At 35.4% G+C, this 22,583-nt stretch overlaps 2 protein-coding genes across 2 annotated transcripts; one reads left to right on the forward strand and one right to left on the reverse strand.

Moving 5' to 3' along the window:
* The first annotated feature begins 201 nt into the window (after positions 1-201).
* Positions 202-14,201, forward strand: LOC126656727 (acetyl-CoA carboxylase 1-like). Its single transcript, XM_050351333.2, has 31 exons — positions 202-521; positions 1,139-1,511; positions 1,954-2,160; positions 2,238-2,399; positions 2,505-2,597; positions 2,698-2,793; positions 3,286-3,459; positions 3,891-3,984; positions 4,081-4,268; positions 4,347-4,397; positions 4,499-4,538; positions 5,230-5,354; positions 5,482-5,598; positions 5,709-5,783; positions 5,863-5,919; positions 6,050-6,154; positions 6,345-6,623; positions 6,705-6,893; positions 7,104-7,214; positions 7,299-7,385; positions 7,477-7,653; positions 8,270-8,347; positions 8,460-8,582; positions 8,854-9,123; positions 9,210-9,550; positions 9,870-10,107; positions 10,223-10,575; positions 10,657-10,870; positions 11,233-11,409; positions 11,539-13,692; positions 13,780-14,201. Exons 2-31 carry the CDS (start codon positions 1,140-1,142, stop codon positions 13,834-13,836), a joined length of 6,804 nt encoding a protein of 2,267 aa, XP_050207290.1. The 5' UTR covers positions 202-521; position 1,139; the 3' UTR covers positions 13,837-14,201.
* A 542-nt stretch (positions 14,202-14,743) lies between these two features.
* Positions 14,744-17,981, reverse strand: LOC126656734 (uncharacterized). The gene is made up of 9 exons (XM_050351338.2): positions 17,451-17,981; positions 17,160-17,298; positions 16,957-17,078; positions 16,586-16,789; positions 16,208-16,267; positions 15,918-16,056; positions 15,539-15,657; positions 15,202-15,426; positions 14,744-15,096 (listed from the first exon to the last, which is right to left on the reverse strand). Exons 1-9 carry the CDS (start codon positions 17,946-17,948, stop codon positions 14,902-14,904), a joined length of 1,701 nt encoding a protein of 566 aa, XP_050207295.1. The 5' UTR covers positions 17,949-17,981; the 3' UTR covers positions 14,744-14,901.
* Between the last annotated feature and the right edge of the window lie 4,602 nt (positions 17,982-22,583).

The raw sequence follows: 22,583 nt of genomic DNA on the forward strand, positions 1-22,583 counted from the left end.
TGTCTTAAAGTAAAAAAATAATTATAGTAAAAGGGTGAGGTATTTTCTCTATCTTTTCCTTCTTGAGATAGAAAATCCTATTATTTTTAAAAAGAGAGTATTTTTCCTAATTTTCTCTGACTTTTATTTGCATTTAACCCTACGTTTTAATGAGTAAATTAAGCAGAGAAGATTGATTAAAAAAAAAATAGAGGGAAAAAAAGAGAGGAGGTAGATGGGAGGTGGTTGTTAAGATGAAGGAGGGCGATGAAGAATGGAGGATGGGTGTGGGCGGTTCCACGTGCAGTGTCTCATTTAAAGCCGTTAACACTTAATGACCCCACCTTCTTCTCTAACTCAAACCTAACTCCCCCACTCTTTCAACTCGTACATACTTACTCACACAAATAATATTGTCCAATGTATATTATAACTTCAGCATTTTATTCATGATCTCTGCTCCTCTTTTCTTTCTTTGATCCCAACTAATTCTCTCTTACCCCCATTCTGCTTCCAATTATTTCTCTTTCTCTCCGCCCTTGGTTAGTTTTCTGCTCATTTTTTGATGCTCTTCTATGAATTCTTTTGCTGCATTTTTTTGTTAGAAAAGCTGTAGCAAGTTTTAGTGATGTTCTTTCTGATGGTGCTTTTTGGATTTTTTTTATTGATTAAGCTTTACTTTAGTTTATTAGGGATTTAGGAATCTAATTATGTTTTTCTTTAAAGTGTCTTTTCGTTGTTCTGAGTACATTTATGTTTGCGATCCTGAATCTGAGATGCTTAATGGATATGGTGTTCTGTTTTGTTTATGTGAATCTTTTAATTTAAAACTACTCTCCTATCATAACTACACTCCCTACTGCTGATGAATCAATGAGTTTTTTATTCCTTGCAACCAAACACAAACTTGATGTAGTTGAGCACTCTCCTTTAACTTCACCAATCACTGTCATTTTGATTTAGTTTGGTGTCTTTTAATCTGTGAACTGGTGCTTGTAAGCTATTTACAGTTTGGAGTTAAAGGTTACCGATGAAATCCAGCCTGCCAATAAACTATGTTTAAGTACAGAAAACGAGAGTGAATAATGACTTGATTTTAAACAGTGAATTTTAAACTTTTTTTTTTCTTTCTGTTAACATGAATTCTGTCTATAAGCAGCATGCTGGAAGCACAGAGGAGACCGCCAGCGGCGATGGCTGCTGCTCGAGGAGGGAATGGTTATGTAAATGGGGTAAGGAGCCCTGCAACTATATCCGAAGTGGATGAGTTTTGTTATGCTCTTAGTGGGAAGAAGCCAATTCATAGTATTTTAATTGCAAACAATGGAATGGCAGCTGTCAAGTTTATACGTAGTGTTAGGACATGGGCTTATGAAACATTCGGGACTGAGAAAGCAATCTTATTGGTGGCCATGGCAACTCCAGAAGACATGAGAATTAATGCAGAACATATCAGAATTGCTGATCAGTTTGTGGAAGTTCCTGGCGGGACAAACAATAATAACTATGCCAATGTACAGCTCATTCTAGAGGTGGGTATACTGACATTTGTAATTTGGTGTTCTTTAATTGTTTAATGTAGAAAAGAGCATTTAGGATCATTAAGTCGACCAAGGGACTTGGTAAATGCTATTGGGTATCGGTTGCTTCAATTAGAATCAATCAAATCTCCATAAAGAAGACGAGAATGAACTTAAACTGGTGACTTAAATGTATGCTGGAAGTGAAAATGCTATCATGTAGTCTATAACTAAAAACTTGGACTCTATCTTTCATTAGGCATATCAGAATATCGTAAAGACTAATTTGTGGTATGAAATTGCTTCTACTCTTTCAAGATATGATGCTATTTCGTAGCTTTAGAGTATTCTATCTGATTATTTGTTTAATAAAATGAATTAATTGCACTACCAATTATGATCTCCTCGTTCTTCTTGTTGGCTTCATTACAAAGTTGTAATTTGTGGTTACCAGATGGCAGAGATAACACATGTAGATGCAGTTTGGCCTGGTTGGGGCCATGCATCTGAGATCCCTGAGCTGCCAGATGCACTAAATGCAAAAGGAATATTATTTCTTGGGCCCCCAGCTACATCTATGGCAGCATTAGGTGATAAAATTGGCTCGTCCTTGATTGCCCAAGCTGCAGATGTCCCTACTCTTCCCTGGAGTGGCTCTCATGTACGTATCTCTTGCTTAAATTGTGATTTAATTTTGCTGGTCATCCACATTTTTAGTGCTATGTTTCTGTTCTTCAGGTGAAAATTCCTCCAGATAGTTGTTTGATTACCATTCCTGATGAGGTATACAGGGAAGCATGTGTATATACAACAGAGGAAGCCATTGCAAGTTGTCAAGTTGTTGGTTACCCTGCAATGATCAAGGCCTCGTGGGGTGGTGGTGGTAAAGGCATAAGAAAGGTCTGCCCTTTACATAACAGTTTTTTTGCATGTCCCAATTTGGAAATATTTTCACTACTAAAATGATGTGAACTGACTTATCATGTTTTCTTTTGGATTCGCCAGGTTCATAATGATGAGGAAGTTAGGGCATTGTTCAAGCCAGTTCAAGGTGAAGTTCCAGGATCACCGATATTTATAATGAAGGTTGCTTCCCAGGTTAGATTATCTTCTTCTTAATTTGAGTGAAGAGCTTAGGCACTGTGTTTCCAGGATTGCTCATTAGTTTTGATGTTTTCATTTCATTTCTCTCATTTAGAGTCGACATTTAGAAGTCCAGTTACTCTGTGATCAGTATGGGAATGTAGCCGCTTTACATAGCCGTGATTGCAGTGTTCAGAGGCGACACCAAAAGGTAAATTTGTTTCTGAACTAATTTTAGTTTTGGCCGACTCATCATTGCTTTAATTTTAACCTTTTTTTATCACTCTAAAATTAGTTCAATTCTTTTACGTTGCAAGACTAATATTAAGTATAAGTTGTTGAAGTAGGAATCTCACATTGGTTGTGTGTGTGAATGGACATGTGTTTAAATATTGGTTGGACACCTCCACTTGATACCAATTGGTTTTAAGATGGAATCTAACATGGTATCAAAGCCTTGTCCATTCACACAATTTGAATTTGGCCCGGCCCACGTAAGATGCGTGAGGGGGGATTGGTTACTCGGCCCGGACACGCTACGCGTGAGGGGGAGTGTTGAAGTGGGAATCTCACATTGGTTGTGTGTGTGAATGGACATGTGTTTAAATATTGGTTGGACACCTCCACTTGATACCAATTGGTTTTAAGATGGAATTGCCTGAGGATCTTCTCATAATACAACTTGCTCATATGCTTTAAATAGATAATCGAGGAGGGTCCAATTACCGTTGCACCATTGGAGACAGTTAAAAAACTGGAGCAGGCAGCTCGAAGGTTAGCAAAATGTGTGAATTATGTCGGAGCTGCTACAGTTGAGTATTTGTACAGTATGGACACTGGCGAGTATTACTTTTTAGAGCTCAATCCTCGGTTACAGGTATGTGAATTTTTTCAGACTTCAGTTCTCTCTCATGTCATAATTGTTGAGGGTGTATTCATGCAGTTGCATTTTGTTCTTGCAATATATGTTCCACATTTGTTGCTTTTGCTTGCGTTAATAAATTGCTACATCTGAAGTTGATGTGAAAGCGGGAAGCTATTACAATACGTGATAGCTAGATAATAGGAAAATAGTATTGATATGCTGAAATGATTTATAATGTTTTTGTCTACAATAATTATGATAAATTTTTCATGGTTGTTTAAGAGTGTTTTAAGGCATAGATAAACGACACCAAAGAGTGGTTTCTTACCTCATTTTGCTAAATTGTGATGCTAATGACCTATGAGTGAATGACTAATCTATTCTATAATTAATTATTCTTGAGTTCTTAAAGATCTTTAATCTTTAATGTTATCTGGACATAGGTGGAGCACCCTGTCACGGAATGGATTGCTGAAATAAATTTGCCAGCAGCTCAGGTAGCTGTTGGGATGGGAATTCCTCTATGGCAGATTCCTGGTATGACTTAACCAAGATTGGAAAGTTAGCGACATATTTTCATTAGCCCTAGGACAATTGTTTTTACATTCTGTATTTGTGGTTCCATTTGATTAGAGATAAGGCGATTTTATGGAATGGAACATGGTGGAGGATATGATGCTTGGAGGAAAACTTCAGTTGCTGCAACTCCTTTTGATTTTGACAAGGCAGAGTCCATAAGGCCAAAAGGTCACTGTGTAGCTGTGCGTGTGACAAGTGAGGACCCAGATGACGGATTTAAGCCCACAAGTGGAAAAGTACAGGTAAGGCTCTCAGATTATCAATTAGTGTTTGAAGTTTGTTTTGTTATATTCAGCCACTCTATGTTTGGACTTCTACAGGAGCTAAGTTTTAAAAGCAAGCCAAATGTGTGGGCTTACTTCTCCGTTAAGGTACTTTTTCTTTTTCTCCCCTTCCTTAAAGCTATAACATTTTTTTTTCTGTTGGTGGAATCTTGGATTTCTAACCAGAATAATTTAATTCTGATGTGCAGTCCGGTGGAGGCATTCATGAATTCTCAGATTCTCAATTTGGTAAGTAGCAGCTCCTAGAATCGTTTATACTTCAAGAAACTGTATATTATTTGACTATTTGAGAAATTGAAAGTAGTATATTTTTTTGACATTCATAATTTAGACTTGTTTCATATCAGTAAATTTGACACTCCAAATGATTGCAAGAGGTTTAATATGCCTTTTTCTCTTTGCCTAAATGATTTTCCTGGAAACTGGAGAAAAAAATTATATTTGTATTGTTTGAAGCACATAGTTTATTGCCAAGAAAAAACTTTCCATTTATCTTTTCAAATGTGTTCTAATTCTGTCATGCTCAGAATTTGCTATGGACTTGAGGTAGCAATCTTGTTCGTCCCTTGTCAATTACTGTTAACTATAAGAATATGTTTATGCACCCTAAGCATGACGTAATAATGATTATTGACGTCCTCAGTGCTGCTGCATGTAATATTGACTTGATTTAGTAAAGGTTAAGATGTAGCAAAGTATAGTAAAATTCAAAGCATAAAAAGGATATAAATCCTGAGTCCTTTCACGTGGCTTACCAAACTGGATAAGGCAGCTCTTAAATTCGAGTGAGCAAGTATATATTGATAATGCTTAGACAATGGCTGTTTTCCATCAAGTTTTCTGTGTATGCATTTTCCTTCCTTTAGTTCATTTGTTTTAAATATCAGTGTCGCTAACGATTATGATATATATATGTCAGGACATGTTTTTGCATTTGGCGAGTCCAGAGCTTTGGCTATTGCAAATATGGTTCTTGGGCTGAAAGAAATTCAAATTCGTGGAGAAATTCGGACGAACGTTGACTACTCAATTGATCTTTTACATGTACACTCATTACCAATTGATGATATATTACTGTTTACCTTCATTTTAACACAAATTAAGACATTGGACTTGAAGAGATCTTTCTGGAGTAAAGGTTACAGGTTTGAAGTTTTGAACTGCTTTGCAGGCCTCTGATTATAAAGACAATAAAATTCACACAGGTTGGTTGGACAGTAGAATCGCAATGCGGGTTAGAGCTGAAAGGCCCCCTTGGTACCTCTCTGTTGTCGGAGGGGCTCTGTATGTAAGTAGTCATGCATTGACATGATAGGAGAACTCATAACTTCTTTCTGCAATTTTTCTAATTTCTTTCTTGTTGGATACATCACCCCTTCCATTTTTTTTGTGAATCAGAAAGCTTCTGCTAGCAGTGCAGCTATGGTTTCAGATTACGTTGGTTACCTCGAAAAAGGGCAAATCCCTCCCAAGGTATTATTAAAGAGTTCATAACTTTTAATATATTGCTTATATTTTTAGCGATTGTAATGCCAGCTGATTGTGTTTTCAGCACATATCACTTGTGAACTCTCAAGTTTCATTGAATATTGAAGGAAGCAAATACATGGTATGAGTACCTTTCATGTCATTATCCTTCTCAAATATGAACTTTTGTTTTTATTTTTTATCATTACTGAAAAATTGTAGATCTTAGGCTTCGAAATTATATGTTGCTAACATTTTGCAAAACTTACCAGATTGACATGGTCAGAGGGGGGCCAGGAAGCTATAGGTTGAGATTGAATGAATCAGAAATTGAAGCAGAAATACATACTTTACGTGATGGAGGTTTACTGATGCAGGCAATCACTCAAGTTCCCTATAGCTCATTTATTATTTCTTCATGGGCTCTATTCCCTTTCTATTTTATTTTTTTATGCTGTACCTGAGCTGTTTCCTCTATTTTCTTTAGTTATTTAGTTCTCTTCTCCCTCTTCTTCTGTTACTATGTTTTCGACACTGCATAATAATATCGCTTTTACTTATTTACAGCTGGATGGAAATAGCCATGTGATTTATGCAGAGGAAGAAGCTGCTGGAACTCGCCTTCTTATTGATGGAAGGACTTGCTTGCTACAGAATGATCACGATCCATCAAAATTAGTGGCAGAGACACCATGCAAACTGCTAAGATATTTAATTTCAGATGGTAGTCATATTGAAGCTGACATCCCATATGCAGAGGTTGAAGTCATGAAGATGTGCATGCCTCTTCTTTCACCTGCTTCTGGAGTTATTCATTTTAAAATGTCTGAAGGTCAAGCAATGCAGGTAAGTTATGATTCTTCAACAGCTACACAAGTGTATTCATGATCAGTTTTGGTGGAGTTTGAGAAGTCTGTTTTCTTGTAGGCTGGTGAGCTTATAGCACGGCTTGATCTTGATGATCCTTCAGCTGTACGAAAGGCTGAGCCTTTTCATGGGAGCTTCCCTGTATTGAAGCCTCCAACTGCTATTTCTGGTAAAGTTCATCAGAGATGTGCTGCAAGTCTAATTGCTGCTCGAATGATTCTTGCTGGCTATGATCACAATATTGACGAAGTAAGTATTATGTTTATGTTTCAAGAAGTGTTCCTTGCTTGATGGAAATATTAATATGTTTTGAACTCCTCATCACGGATCAACATTCCTTTCTTTGTTTACTTCTCCTTTCCTTTGTAAACTCTTAACTTATGTTACGAAGACAAAAAAATACACGTACTTTGTATGTTAACATTTATTAAAATCTGACGTTTCTCAACAACTTTGCAGGTAGTGCAAAACTTGCTCAATTGTCTTGACAGTCCTGAACTTCCTTTCCTTCAATGGCTAGAGTGCTTGTCTGTTTTGGCAACTCGCCTTCCCAAAGATCTTAGAAATGAGGTGAATTACATATCCACTTTTTCAGGTGTATATTGGATTTAGTCTCAGAAGATGATCTGATTTTTCTTAGACCAATTGTTTTAGTTGGAATCCAAATGTAAGGAGTTTGAGGGACTTTCTTGCTCTCAGAACATTGACTTCCCAGCCAAACTGTTAAGGGGAATCCTTGAGGTCAATTCTTTAACTCATGTTCTTCAGTTTTATTTTCTTTTTCTTTTTGTTCTTTAACTGTAATGAACATGGCGTTTGCATTATTGTCCAGGCTCATCTATCCTCCTGCCCTGAAAAAGAAAAGGGAGCCCAGGAAAGGCTTGTTGAACCTTTGATGAGTCTTGTAAAGTCTTATGAAGGAGGGCGGGAGAGCCATGCCCGCGTCATTGTTCAGTCGCTTTTTGGAGAGTATTTATCAGTTGAAGAATTGTTCAGTGACAACATACAGGTAATCCTGTTTCATTAGGATTTAGCACGACCTGATGGCAAAAATTTCTTCTTATAATTCATTGGCATTGATAAATTTCTTTAGCTTTAGGAACACTTCTGATTCAATCAGGCAGAACATTGGATATTTTTTGTTCAGATTTCTGGCCTTCATTTTGTGTTGTTAATCTTTCACATTGTTTATTTGTGGTGTGAACCTGTCTTGTGAGTATACAAGTGATCATTGCCGGCTCCTTTAGTAAAACATGCTAGTTAAACAGATAATGTTATTTGGTTTGCTCCTCATGTCATTATACTGTTAAATTATCATATATACATTCTTCACCACAAATTTACAATGAACATCTCTTATTGTACTTGTTTTATTTTTCTTTTTTTGGCTTTCAAACCCAATGAATTTAATAATGCACAAAAGAAAAATACTTGAGATGAGTGGTTGATGCACTCCACGTGCAGTCTTGGTTCTTATATATGTTACTCAAAGTTTGATAATTGCACTTGCAAATATACATTACTAGGAACATGGAGGCCGACTCCACAGTAACATTGCTATTACTTTGCAGTTACATTTGAGAATATAATTACTTTCTAATATCATAAATCTATATTTTTTTCAGGCTGATGTGATCGAACGTCTTAGACTTCAATATAAGAAAGATTTACTGAGGATTGTGGACATTGTATTTTCTCATCAGGTAACTAAGTTTCCATTGTGTTTAGCTCATTCTTCATTTATCTTTTTCCCTGCATTTGTGTATAAAAAATCTTGCATATTATTTTTATTGTTGTTTTATTCTATGTTTGTAGGGTGTCCGGAGTAAAAATAAGCTGATACTGCGGCTCATGGAACAATTGGTTTACCCTAACCCTGCTGCATATAGAGAGAAACTAATCCGGTTTTCACGACTTAACCATACAAGTTATTCAGAGGTTGGCTATTGGCACCGGGTCTAATTGCACATCACTTTAATTTTTTTAACATATATAGTTCTATTGTTATTCAACTTAGGTTCTTTATATGTTTGTTCTTATTCTTTTCCCATTAGTCACAAGGTTGACAGGGAGCAGATTCTAATCTCTTCTCTTCAAGGATTATTTCATCCATCTCTTTTTTTCAAGCCTTGTTGATTATTTTGTTGCTCGAGTCAACAGCATCCTTAATATTTTTTTCAAAATCCTGATACCAAATTGGCATTGGCAGTTGGCACTGAAAGCAAGTCAATTGCTGGAACAAACCAAACTGAGTGAACTCCGTTCCACCATTGCTAGAAGCCTTTCTGAATTAGAGATGTTTACTGAGGATGGTGAAAATATGGATACTCCCAAGAGGAAAAGTGCCATCAACGAACGAATGGAGGATCTTGTAAGTGCTCCTTTGGCTGTTGAAGATGCCCTTGTGGGTTTGTTTGATCACAGTGATCACACCCTTCAAAGGCGGGTTGTGGAAACTTATGTCCGTCGCCTATATCAGGTAACATATTTTGAGTTTGTAATATTTTCTTCTTGTTCTCCTTCTAGGCAAGATTTCTTCAATTAACCATTTGCATATGTCATCAGCCCTATCTTATAAAGGGAAGTGTCAGAATGCAGTGGCATAGATCTGGTCTTATTGCTTCATGGGAGTTTTTGGAAGAGCATATTGGTAGAAATAATGGCTCTGAAGTCCAAACGTCAGACGAATCATTGGTTGAGAAACACAGTGAGAGGAAATGGGGAGCCATGGTTATCATAAAATATCTACAGTTTTTGCCTGCAATAGTTAGTGCCGCATTAAGGGAAACAACCCATAATCTTCATGAAGCGGTTTCAAATGGATCAGTGCAGCCAGCTAACTTTGGTAATATGATGCATATTGCACTGGTGGGGATTAACAACCAGATGAGTCTGCTCCAGGATAGGTACATCCCTTCTGACATTATATTATTGAATAATTCTGTTAAAGCCGGAACATCATCATAGTACATTTTCAAAAATATGCAATTAGTGTAGTAGGATAACATGTGGGGCTTTCTAATTCATTTGGACATCAGATGGGTTGGAGTAATACTTTTATGACATTAAAGATAAGGTCTTTAAAGAATAAATAATTACTTAACTTATAAAGACATACAATCACTCAGAAGTATACGGAGACACATACACTCATATGCCATATACAACTTTTTTCAAACTATCACAACTTCCTCCTTACCTGCATTATTCTTTGACATTTTGCAGTGGTGATGAGGATCAGGCTCAAGAGAGAATCAACAAGTTAGCCAAAATTCTTAAAGATCAAGAAGTAGGCTCCAGTTTGCGCACTGCAGGTGTCGGGGTTATTAGCTGTATCATCCAGAGGGATGAAGGGAGACCCCCTATGAGGCACTCCTTTCACTGGTCAGCAGAAAAGCTCTATTATGAGGAAGAGCCTCTACTACGACATCTAGAACCCCCACTGTCCATCTACCTTGAATTGGTTTGTTACCATATGCCTACCCATCATATTGATTTGGAGGAAAAAAAATGAAGAACAAGTAAAAATAAGATAAGTTTAGATTATTTATCTGAAGCTTGTGATTTATTTTATCCAGGACAAGCTTAAAGGCTACAGGAACATACACTATACTCCATCACGGGACAGACAATGGCACTTGTATACTGTTGTAGATAAGCCAGTGCCAACTCAGAGGATGTTTCTTAGGACGCTTGTGAGGCAGCCCACAACTAGTGAAGGGTTTACTGCACATCAAGGGCTGGGCGTGGAAGCACTTCGTACCCAGTTTGCCTTGTCGTTTACCTCGAGGAGCATTTTGAGGTCTTTAGTTGCTGCAATGGAGGAGTTGGAGCTTAATGTGCACAATGCTATTGTCAGTTCTGACCATGCACATATGTACCTCTGTATCTTGAGGGAACAACAAATAAATGATCTTGTGCCATACCCCAAGTAATTATGTCTCTATTCTTGCTTGCTTTTATTACATCTTTAAAAAAACCATATGGGTTTTTATGTTGAGGTTGTTACCAGGAGAGTTGATGTAGATGATGGCCAGGAAGAAGCTGCTGTTGAGAGAATCTTAGAAGAAATGGCTAGGGAAATACATACATCTGTTGGTGTGAGGATGCATAGATTAAATGTTTGTGAGTGGGAAGTGAAGCTATGGATGACATCATCTGGTCAGGCAAATGGTGCTTGGAGAGTTGTCATCACAAATGTAACGGGCCACACTTGCGCAGTTCATGTAAGCGCATGCCATCTCATACATGTTCTAGGATAAATGTCTTTTTTTCTGTCCATTTCAATTTTGATCCTTTAGGGTGACATAACAGCGACTACTATCACTATTTAAAGTAAGAGGGGCCTAAATCATTAAGGAGAACATTTGGCCCATCACTTTTCATAGAAAACTTTGTTCGTAATGCTGCTGTAACAATAATAATAAATAAGGTATGAAATAATCACCAAGGAAATTTGTATTGAAGAAACAACAAATAATGGGCCTGGTAACAACAAATAATGGGCCTGGTTTCTGTATTAGCTTTGAAGTTTTTTTATTGGAAAGCAGCAGAGTCTAATTATCCTCCTGTTTGATATGACAATCAGATATACCGAGAACTAGAGGATTCTAGCAAACATGGAGTGATCTACCATTCGGTCTCTGTGCATGGTCCTCTGCATGGTGCGTTGGCAAATGGAGTCTATCAGCCCCTAGGAGTTCTTGATCGGAAACGTCTGACTGCAAGGAGAAACAGCACCACGTACTGCTACGATTTTCCACTGGTAGGTTGTTTAATGTTTATTTATGGCAGCATTGGTTACTTCATAATGTTTTAGCAGCATTGGTTACTTCATTTTGTTTTAGGCACAAGAATAAGTTATAGCTCAAATTATTCTGCATTGTACTTTCAGGCTTTTGAAACCGCCTTGGAACAGATATGGGCAACCCAGTTATCGGGAACTGAAAAACCTATGGACATGGATCTTCTTAAAGTCACTGAGCTTGTATTTTCTGATCAGAAAGGTAGTTGGGGTACTCCACTTGTTCCTATGGAGCGCCGGGCTGGACTCAATGATGTTGGTATGGTAGCATGGTGCATGGAAATGTCTACCCCTGAGTTCCCTTCTGGAAGGACTGTACTGATAGTAGCGAATGATGTGACCTTCAAAGCTGGGTCTTTTGGCCCCAGAGAGGATGCTTTTTTCTCTGCAGTAACTGATCTTGCATGCACTAAAAAAATTCCATTGATATATTTGGCAGCAAACTCTGGTGCTCGAATTGGGGTTGCTGAAGAAGTAAAATCCTGCTTTAAAGTGGGTTGGTCCGATGAAGCAAGTCCAGAGCGTGGCTTTCAGTATATTTATCTGAGTCCTGAGGATTACAATAACATCGAATCATCTGTGATTGCACACGAGTTAAAGCTTCCTAGTGGGGAAATCAGATGGGTCATAGATACAATTGTTGGAAAGGAGGATGGTTTGGGAGTAGAGAACTTATCTGGAAGTGGGGCCATCGCTAGTGCATATTCCAGGGCGTACAAGGAAACATTTACCTTAACATATGTGACAGGCAGGACAGTGGGAATTGGCGCTTACCTTGCTCGGCTTGGGATGCGTTGTATACAGAGGCTTGATCAGCCCATCATATTGACTGGTTTCTCTGCATTGAACAAACTCCTTGGCCGTGAGGTGTACAGCTCTCACATGCAACTAGGTGGACCAAAAATTATGGCAACTAACGGGGTTGTGCATCTTTCTGTCTCAGATGATCTAGAAGGTGTCTCGGCTATTTTGAAGTGGTTAAGCTGTACTCCTCCTTATGTTGGAGGCATGCTTCCAATTTTACGTCCTTCGGATCCAACTGAAAGGCCTGTGGAATACTTTCCAGAAAACTCATGTGACCCACGCGCTGCTATATCTGGTGTTGTGGATGATAACGGGAAGTGGCTTGGGGGTATTTTTGATAAGGACAGCTTTGTTGAAACTCTGGAAGGCTGGGCGCGGACGGTTGTGACAGGACGGGCAAAACTTGGAGGAATTCCCGTCGGAGTAATCGCTGTCGAGACACAAACTGTAATGCAAGTGATTCCTGCTGATCCCGGACAGCTCGATTCCCATGAGAGGGTTGTCCCGCAGGCTGGACAAGTATGGTTTCCGGATTCTGCGACCAAAACAGCTCAAGCAATATTGGATTTCAACAGAGAAGAGCTTCCACTTTTTATTCTTGCCAACTGGAGAGGCTTTTCAGGTGGACAAAGGGACCTGTTTGAAGGTATCCTTCAGGCTGGTTCAAACATAGTCGAGAACCTTAGGACATACAAACAACCCGTTTTTGTATACATCCCCATGATGGGTGAGCTTCGTGGTGGGGCATGGGTTGTTGTGGACAGTCAGATCAACTCAGACAACATCGAAATGTATGCAGATCGGACGGCTAAAGGTAATGTCCTCGAGCCAGAAGGAATGATTGAGATCAAATTCAGGACAAAGGAGCTGCTCGAGTGCATGGGTAGACTCGATCAACAGCTAATCACTTTGAAAGAAAAAATTCAGGAAGCCAGAACTAGTGGAACTTATGGAATGTCTGAATCTACACAGCAGCAAATTAAATCTCGAGAAAAGCAACTTTTGCCAGTTTACACTCAGATTGCCACCAAATTTGCAGAGCTTCATGATTCTTCCCTAAGGATGGCTGCAAAAGGGGTGATCAAAGAAGTTGTGGACTGGGTTAGATCCCGTGCTTACTTCTACAAAAGATTATGTAGGAGAATTGCTGAGGCTTCAATGATCAGGACGGTGAAAGATGCAGCTGGTGACCAGTTATCGCATAAAGCTGCACTAGAGTTGATCAAAAAATGGTATTTGGAATCAGAAATTGCAAGTGGCAAAGAGGAAGCCTGGGTAAATGACGAAGCTTTTTTTGCATGGAAAGATGTTCCAGGGAACTATGAAGAAAAGCTGCAAGAGTTGAGGGTGCAGAAGGTGTTTCTGCAGTTAACAAACATTGGTGAATCTGTACCAGATTTAAAAGCTCTACCTCAAGGTCTTGCTGCTCTTCTAAGAGAGGTAACTTCTTATGTCATCTCTGGTTTTGCTCTGAAAACTATTGTTTATATGTGGGACCCGAGAACTAACGATTGCTACTTAATGCAGGTGGAACCGTCAACTCGGGAAAAGTTGATCGATGGGCTTCGAAAGGTGCTTAATTGATACTGTGATATATGGAGCGTGTTCTACTTGCAAAACATAGTTTTGTACGTACAGTATGCTTGTCTTTAAGCCGTACAGCTGTAAGGGCTGTCCGGCTCAGAAAATGAATGTAGCTGCCTGTCTTAGGCAACTGTAATTTATAAGCAAGAGCAGAACTTGGTGTTAAATGGAAGAGAATAGCTGCAGAAGTGTAAATGTAAGTATAGGAGAGTAGATTGGCATTGTTAAAGGGGAAATTAGTGAGAATTGGCAGCCTATGCTCTCCATGGCTGTGATTATTTTTGACTTGTAATAATAATCTGTGACATGTATTAATCATTATTTATATAAGGTAGAATAAAAAAATCACTAGGATCTTTGAAAAATGCACGAATTCCATTGATTTGCACAAATACATTTTCTCCTCTGAGTATAAGTAAAGCTCGTGCTGGAGTAAAATAGAAATTTGCTAAAAGAAGAGGGATTGTAATCTATTTCTTGTTTTTGAAGTTATGTTTTAGTTTTTCTCTCCTCTCTCTTTCTTTTCTTTTCAACTCTTCAAGTTTTCTCTTATACTTTTCTTCTTTCCTTCTCATTTCTTCTTTTGCTTGCTGCTCCTCTTTTTTCTCATTTTCTGTTTCTTCTCTTCTCCATTTCTCCTCCTCTTTTGCGGCCGCCTTCCTTTTTTCTATCTCCTTTTGCTTTACTTTCTTCCTCTTTTCTTTTTCCTTCAGTTCTTCTCTTGTCAATTCTCGTCTAACAGTGAAACACATTTTATCTTTCTTTTTGGGGATAACCCTTCTCTATATATAACTTCGGTTTTAAGCCGTCTATTTTGTTCCTTTCAACATCTTCACACTCCTTGTCATTACTACTTACTAGCCGGCCAACCTCATAAAATCCAAAACCATGAAGCAAGAATAGCAAGTACATACAATTCATCCTCTTTAATGAAGTATTGAGAAGAATGTTTTGTAACACAAGCTCCAAAGTTTAGGTTTATGCCGGCAAACTATAATCAATTAAAAGATATTGAATTTTACACAACTCTATAATGATAAAGGTTTAAGACAGAGTTGTGTCCATCTATTTGCCAATACAGAATTTGCCAAAAATGTGGGACAATACTTCTTCAGAAATGTCTTCTCCACTTATCTGTCTAAGGGCCAATGCAGCCTCTCTTAAATCAATTGTCCAAAAGTCTAAGGGCATGTCATCTTCTATTGATGATTTCAACCTCGCAAGCGCCTCCTTTGTTCGCATAAGTTGCTCACATTGTCTCTGTATATCACCCATACATATTATGAAAATCAATTATAGTGCCAATCAAACAATGAAAAGGGTAAAAAAACCATAAAAGTAAAAGAAAACTCGATTGAGCTAAACCTGGTTCACTGTCCATTTCCGCCCCCCTGCTGGTATCCTGTTCAGACCCACAATCTCTGAAATCACCATCTCCAAATCTTGGATTCCTTGACCAGTAACAGCACAAGTAAAAACATGCTTACTAAAAGAACTGCTGTACCTATCAACCCAATCCATACAGAAAGATGCAGCAGTGTCTATCTTGTTGATTGCAAGAACAACTGGAGTTGGAGATCCAACAGATTTCTGCAATTCAAAAAGGAATCAAACAAAATTGTAGTTCTGAAATGAATTTAAGATCATAGCCATCTCAAGATATTCAATGTTGGTGTACGTGTGTGAGGGTGTATGTGAATACCTTTATAGATTCAATCCTGCTCAAAAGTTCAGAATCTTCTGAAGTCCATCCATCAGAAGCACTTATTGTCATGATAATAACATCGGCACCCATAGCAACTGCTTCGGATCTCTCTACACCTATAAAGACAATAGCGACAGACCGTAAAACAACTTCATCACATACACCCAATTCATATCTATTTAACTATTCTTCATAGATGTCCGGTCAATATAATTCAAATCAATGAGAACATTTTCTTTTGAGAAAAGAAAGGTTAGGGAAGTTATAATGTTTAAGAAAAAATAAATTCTTTGAATGCGTCATGGAGCATGGAAAATACGCAACCGACATCATTTCAGACAACAGTGCTTTCATAAACTTTTTATAGAAATCGTACCAATCTTCTCCACAATGTCATTTGTTTCCCTGATGCCAGCTGTATCAAGAAGGGTTACAGGGATACCACCAACTGTAACGCTAGCTTCAACAACATCTCGAGTGGTTCCAGCAATTTCTGTAACTATTGCCCGTTCACTCTGCAAGCTAAACAAGAAGATGACAGTCAAACAGTGTTGATTCTTTTGACAATAACTGAGTGATAATGAATATAGCATAAAAAGCTAAACAGGAAGAAACTAGAAAATAGTTAAAAATAAAGAAGAAACAGAAAAGGCTGTTGCTACATACATTGCTCCATGCATTGAGAAGGCTAGACTTCCCAACATTTGGACGGCCGACAAGTGCTATCTGCAAGATTTTAAGGGAGAATGCCACGAGATCATAATCATGCAAAAGATGCTTTACAAAAAGATAAGTTTGACAGACAAAAACCAACTACAATTATGCAACTGCATCTAGCCTGCATGGTAATTTGGTGGATGATAAGTGACTAATATACCGCAGAAAAGCAATGAGTAGAAAAAACAAATATTTAAAATTTATGTGTCCTAGAATTTACAATTAAAAATTATCAGGCAAATATGACTGCTTAAGCTACATATGCAAGCACTGAAAAGTTTATTAATAGGAGGCCATGAGCAGTTAAAGCAACCTTGCAGATCATACCTGTAATCCAGATTGCAGAAGCTTGTCATAGTTAGCTGTCTCCAATGCATTCTCCACATCTTGTGACATGACATGTATTGTATCCATAATTAGGTTTAAATCCAACGGAGGCATGTCATCATCAAAGTCCAAACGAGCTTCAATCTCAGTAAGCAGATCAATGCACTGTGCTCTTAATGACTTGACTAAAGAAGCAAAGCCTCCCTGTTGAAGAAAGATGGTTTCTTAGTTCTCACTATTCATGCTTTCCAAGCAGCCCCACATAATCAGATGTAAGATTTATCAGACATTAGACACATGTAGCTACTCAGATCTAAAGTTAAGATTACTCTGAAATAACAACAAAAAGTAGTGGTTAGAAGAACATATGCCTGAAGTCCAGACAGAGCTGCATCAGCAGCCGCGGAAGACTTGGCTGAAATTAGCTTTCCAACGTTTTCAGCTTGTGAGAGGTCCACTCGGCCATTCAGGAATGCGCGGAGAGTGAACTCACCTGAAAGAATAAGTTATAAGATGTTTAGTATTGATGCTCACAATTATACAGTTACATAATTTCTCTCAAGAAGAAGCCAACCTGGGTCAGCAAGCCTGGCTCCGGCTTGAAGACAAGCTTTGAGCACGCGATTAAGACAAATTTCACTCCCATGACATTGAAGCTCAACCACATCTTCGCAAGTGTAAGATCTTGGAGCCAACATTGGTAAAGCTAAAACCTGAAATATGCAAACTTGTATAATTCCACTGGGAAATTTGCAGTTTTACATTCCTAAACTAATGACTAGAATACTGAATCAATGGGCGAGCTTGTCAACTTATTGAACACAATTAAATTAAAAATGCTAAAGGGAATGATTAAATAAGATACCTCATCAATTAGATTGCCTTGATGATCCAAAACCACCCCATAATCCACAACATGGCTAGTAGGCTTCCAAACAGTATTAATTTTCCTGAGGGGTTTAAACACACGAGAAGCAATATCCAGGGCTGATGGACCAGATAACCGGACAATACCCACCGCGGCGGGTGGGCCACCTATGGAGGTGACAATGGCAGCAATAGTACTAGAACTAATACTGCTTGAATTCTCATTAATGTTATGTTGAGAAGTAGTAGTACCATTTGAACCCATGATACGCTGGTCATTATGGGTGTTGAGAAACAAAGTAGGGTTTTGGATTGGATTATTAGGGTTCAGAGTTGCATGGATTGTTATGGGTTTCTGGGTTTTGAGAGACAAAAGGGAAGACAAGTTTTTAATTTTAGCGGCAATTGAGAGTTTCGTCAGCGAAGGGGATGAACTTAAGGTTTTTTGACTGAAAAGGTGAGTCATAATGGTGCGAACAGCAAACTGATGAGCCATTCATTCATTCATTTGTTGGAAATACAACAAGAAGATGAAGAACATAGGATTTAAGGGCTCGAGTATTCATGGGCTCCGGTCCACGATAGAAATTTAGCCACCAAAAATGATAGAGGAAATTACACCATTTATATAAAAAAAATACAAAAATATATGCCGGCTTTTTTCATTTATAAAAATTCTAAATGATTTAAAAATATTTAAAAAAATACTAAAAAATAAAACTAATTACAAACATACGGTGTATACTGTTGGTATAATGTTAGTATACTATAAACTAAAAGTATACTAACATTATACCAACATTATACACATCAAGACGTACTAAAATTTTATTAATATTAAATAAAAATTTATAAAAATTACATCAAATTGCATACTAAAAATTAAACTAATAATATACCAAAATTATACAACAATATACCAAGAGTATACTCATCAAAACATATTGAAATTTTATTAATATTAGATAAAAATTACACTAACATTACACCATGTCGTATACTATAAATTAAACTAATAATATACTAAAATTATACCAACAATATACAAATTCTCTAGTTCATTACAAACTATAGTGAGAATACATATAAAAAATATACATGTCATCATCTAAAAAATATATAAAAAAATTATTATCGATAATACCGAAAGTATACTGAAATTATATCAATAATAAACCAAATACTATTTTTAAATTCTCTATTTTATAGTTTTAATATACCAAAATTATACACATCGTATGTTTGTACATAATATTCATTTTTTGGTAGTTTTATAAATAATTTTAAATCGGTCGATATTTTTGTAAATAAAAAAATTTAGGAGTATTTTTATAAATATTTTTAAAATTTTAGATACTTTTTTCATGATCCCAAAATGGTATGATGTCATTAAATATCATATAATGCTTACATGGCTAAAACACACAACGATAATACTCAAAGAGCATATGCCACGTAATACACATTTAATGTGGTGGAACTTATTCAAGTAGCCGGCTTAATATATAGTTTGACTTGAACTTGTACTCCTTTATCCATCTAATTTTTAAATTTAACATGGTAAAAAAAACTTATAAACTTAACGTTTGACCCATCAAACCTCTGAACTTATTAAATAATCTCTTTTGACCCTTGAGTTTGATAATTTTATTAACGTTTAACCCCTCCTCTCCACTTGACTTTGGTGTATGTGTTCAAACAAAAACTGGCGTGTCAAGACAGAAAATCAAAGTTTAGGTGGATAAAATAAAATGGCTTGTACATCGTTTCACTCTTGAACTTGTATTCATTTACCTATCTGGCCCCTAAACTTTTTATTTAACCCATTAGACCTCTAAACTTGTTAAATTGAATGTTTTAAATTTATTTAAATTTTATTTTTAATATATATTTTATTTAATTAATAATTATTAATGAAATATTTTTATATAAAATAATTATTTTTTTCTCATGTTTTATATACTATTTTTTTAAAATATATATCATTTATCTTGCAATTTATTTTGTATACATATATCAGTTCTAATAAAATTCTAATAAAAAATAGTTATATCTTATTTAATAATTATTTCCATTTAACTTAATATTTAGTTTAATTTATTTTATTAGTTTTACTTTTAATTATTATTTTATTATATAAATTTATTTTTAGTTTATTAAATGTCTATTTTATGATTATAATAGTTTATTTATGCTTGCTATCTATTTATTTTAAATTTATTTTTTATTATATGAAAATTATATTTAACAATACATCCAACCCTCTAATAATTTGGTGGACTAAAAATTTATTAATTATTAGCATTATTAATTAATTGAATTTTTATATAAAAAAATATAAATTTATAAAATATATTTTAAGTTATTTTAATTTACAGACCTCGTATTTATATTATATTATAAAAATATCAACTAAATACACTTCACAGTTATTCTAAAAATGTTTTTATATTTTTAATTAAAAAAAAAGTTATATTTAGTTCAAAAAATATCAACTTGAATTAAAAAAAATAATTATCAAGATAAAATATTCACAAAGTAAAATAGCTTAATTTATATGTAGCACATAATAAAATAAGTGTTTGATAAAATTACTTTAATTATGTCTAACATATAAATTTAATTTATTCCATATATATATATATATATATATATATATATATATATATATATATATTAAATCTCTCTAATAATTAATATTTATATGAAAATATATTTTAAATTTTATAGATTATTAAATAATAGAATTATTAATTATCCGACATGGAATGGAGTTGGTTTCTTATAATTTTATTAGTTATTAGAATTATTTATTTATTGAATATTAAATATTATAGGGTCTACTGTACAATATAATAGTTTTGTTGGCCATTTGAGTTGTTTGTAGCTTGTTTATTCAGATCTCATCTTGTCTATTGTAGTTACAAATTAAAATAAATTAAAATAATTATTAAATTAAATAAAAATAATTATTAAATAAAGTATAATTATTTTTCATTAGAATTTTATTAAAACCGATAATATCTATAAAATAAACGGTATCATTTAAACAAATTGTATATAGAGCATGGAAAAGCAATATTTTATTTAAAAATATTTTATTATTTATTATTAATTAAACTAAATATATATTAAAAATAAAATGTAAATTAAAATAAATTTAAATTCTCAAGTTCAAGGTTTAAGAAGGATAATTTAAAAAGTTTAGAGATGTGATGGGTTAAACTAAAAGTTTAGGGGTCAGATAGGTAAATTATTATAAGTTCAGGGATTAAACGATGTATTAAGCGTTATATATTTGGTCATATGTGGCAAACGAGCTAACAGTCCAGTCAAAGATCTTTCGCCATGAAACTCAATACGTTTCAAGAGTTAAGAAGAATTATTTAGTAAGTTCAGAGGTTCAATATGTCAAACGTTTAGTTTAGAAGTTAGATGGATAAAAGGTTATAAATTCAGAAATCAAACTATGTATTAAGCTCAAGGTAGCCGGTAGGATACCAAGAATCAATATGCAATGGTATATGTTTCATGTTATCCGAAATGAAATAATAGATCAATCATGACCTAACATATGCGTCATCTAAATTACATTCTTTTATATTCTAATAAATACAAAAGTTATTATTAATCCAATTTATTATTAATTTTTAAAAAATTTAAAAACATAAATTAATTTAAATTAATTTGTACATTTTCAATTAGTTATGCTCTCTTTTTTATAAAATTATCTTGAAGATAATTACTAATTTACTAGTAGGTTACAAAAGGTGCTGCGTTTGTTTATTTCTTCTACTCCTGATGCTTTTATAAAAGACAAATTTACCTCTGATAATATTTTGTTGACCTATGAAATGCTACACCATGGTTTTATGACAGATTGAAATGGTCTTATATTCAGTGTACTATGGAAAAATGGGCATTTCATTCAATTTTTATGTCGTCGATAATGGAATCTATTACCATGGTTTCTTATTTGTTGCAATTCAATGGTTCTTGCTATGGGTATTTTTCTCCGATGCGAGAGATTTGTCAGGCAGTGGCGGAACCAGGACATTAATTTAGGAGGGTCGAAATTTTACGTTCGGCTATTTAAAAAAAATAAACTGCTATAAAACAATTTAAATGTGTTAATTTTCAGTTTAAAACCGCCCCTACAGAAAAAAAAACCCGCCCCTAACACATGTAGGGGCGGTTATAACCGCCCCTACGGAAAATAATCCGAAAAATCTATTTTTTTTTTTAATTTTTTTCCGGCGAGGAGGGTCGGCCGACCCTCTTCGACCCTCCCTAGTTCCGCCCCTGTCGTCAGGGGATGCTCTTTTTCAATTACTGTTTGTTCTTGCTCTGAGGATCTTTCTCTTTCATTAGAACAGCCAATTGCCAATTTTTCTTTTTGGGATATTCAACTTAATAGGTTTTGTCCTATGATTATTCATTTACTGTTTGCAGATGATTATATCTTATTTGTATCGACTTCTCAACAAATCTATTTATACAATCTCTTGTATTATGGATACTTATGTTTCTATCAGTGGCCAACAGAAGTCTGCAACACACTCCTGTCATTTAACAAAACATATCATTTAACCTAAAGTTGTGTTTACCTAAACATATCATTTAACCTAAACATTTCATTTAACCTTATCTCAAATACAACCAACCTACAAATCAAAGTAAGGTAAACATCCATATACCAAACGAACCAAATAAACAAAGTTCCTAAAATTGTGTGTTGGCCTTATCCACTATATAGCTTAACACAACATGTCGGACGACACAAGTCTAACCCGACCCAAAATATGCCAAAGCAAAATCCAAAATATAAATCCTTTCATTCAAAACCAAAGTAATCAAATCCTTTAATAAACCAAAGTTAATTTGAAAACAAAAACTCATATTAAACTTAACCTACCAAAGTTACAACAACCCAAGTAATTTGCCAACACTTGGCAATTATCACCCAAAATATATCTCGTTTAAATACATCACCTTAGATGAAACCACAATTGATTTGAATACATTTAAACACTTAAATTCATATTAGAAGTTATTAACATAAATACCAACTCCTAACATAACTTACCACCATTTAAAGTAATTGGTTTCCCAACAACCCAAGGTAGAACTA

The sequence above is a fragment of the Mercurialis annua genome, linkage group LG1-X (assembly GCF_937616625.2).
Source record: "Mercurialis annua linkage group LG1-X, ddMerAnnu1.2, whole genome shotgun sequence".
Taxonomy (NCBI): domain Eukaryota; kingdom Viridiplantae; phylum Streptophyta; class Magnoliopsida; order Malpighiales; family Euphorbiaceae; genus Mercurialis; species Mercurialis annua.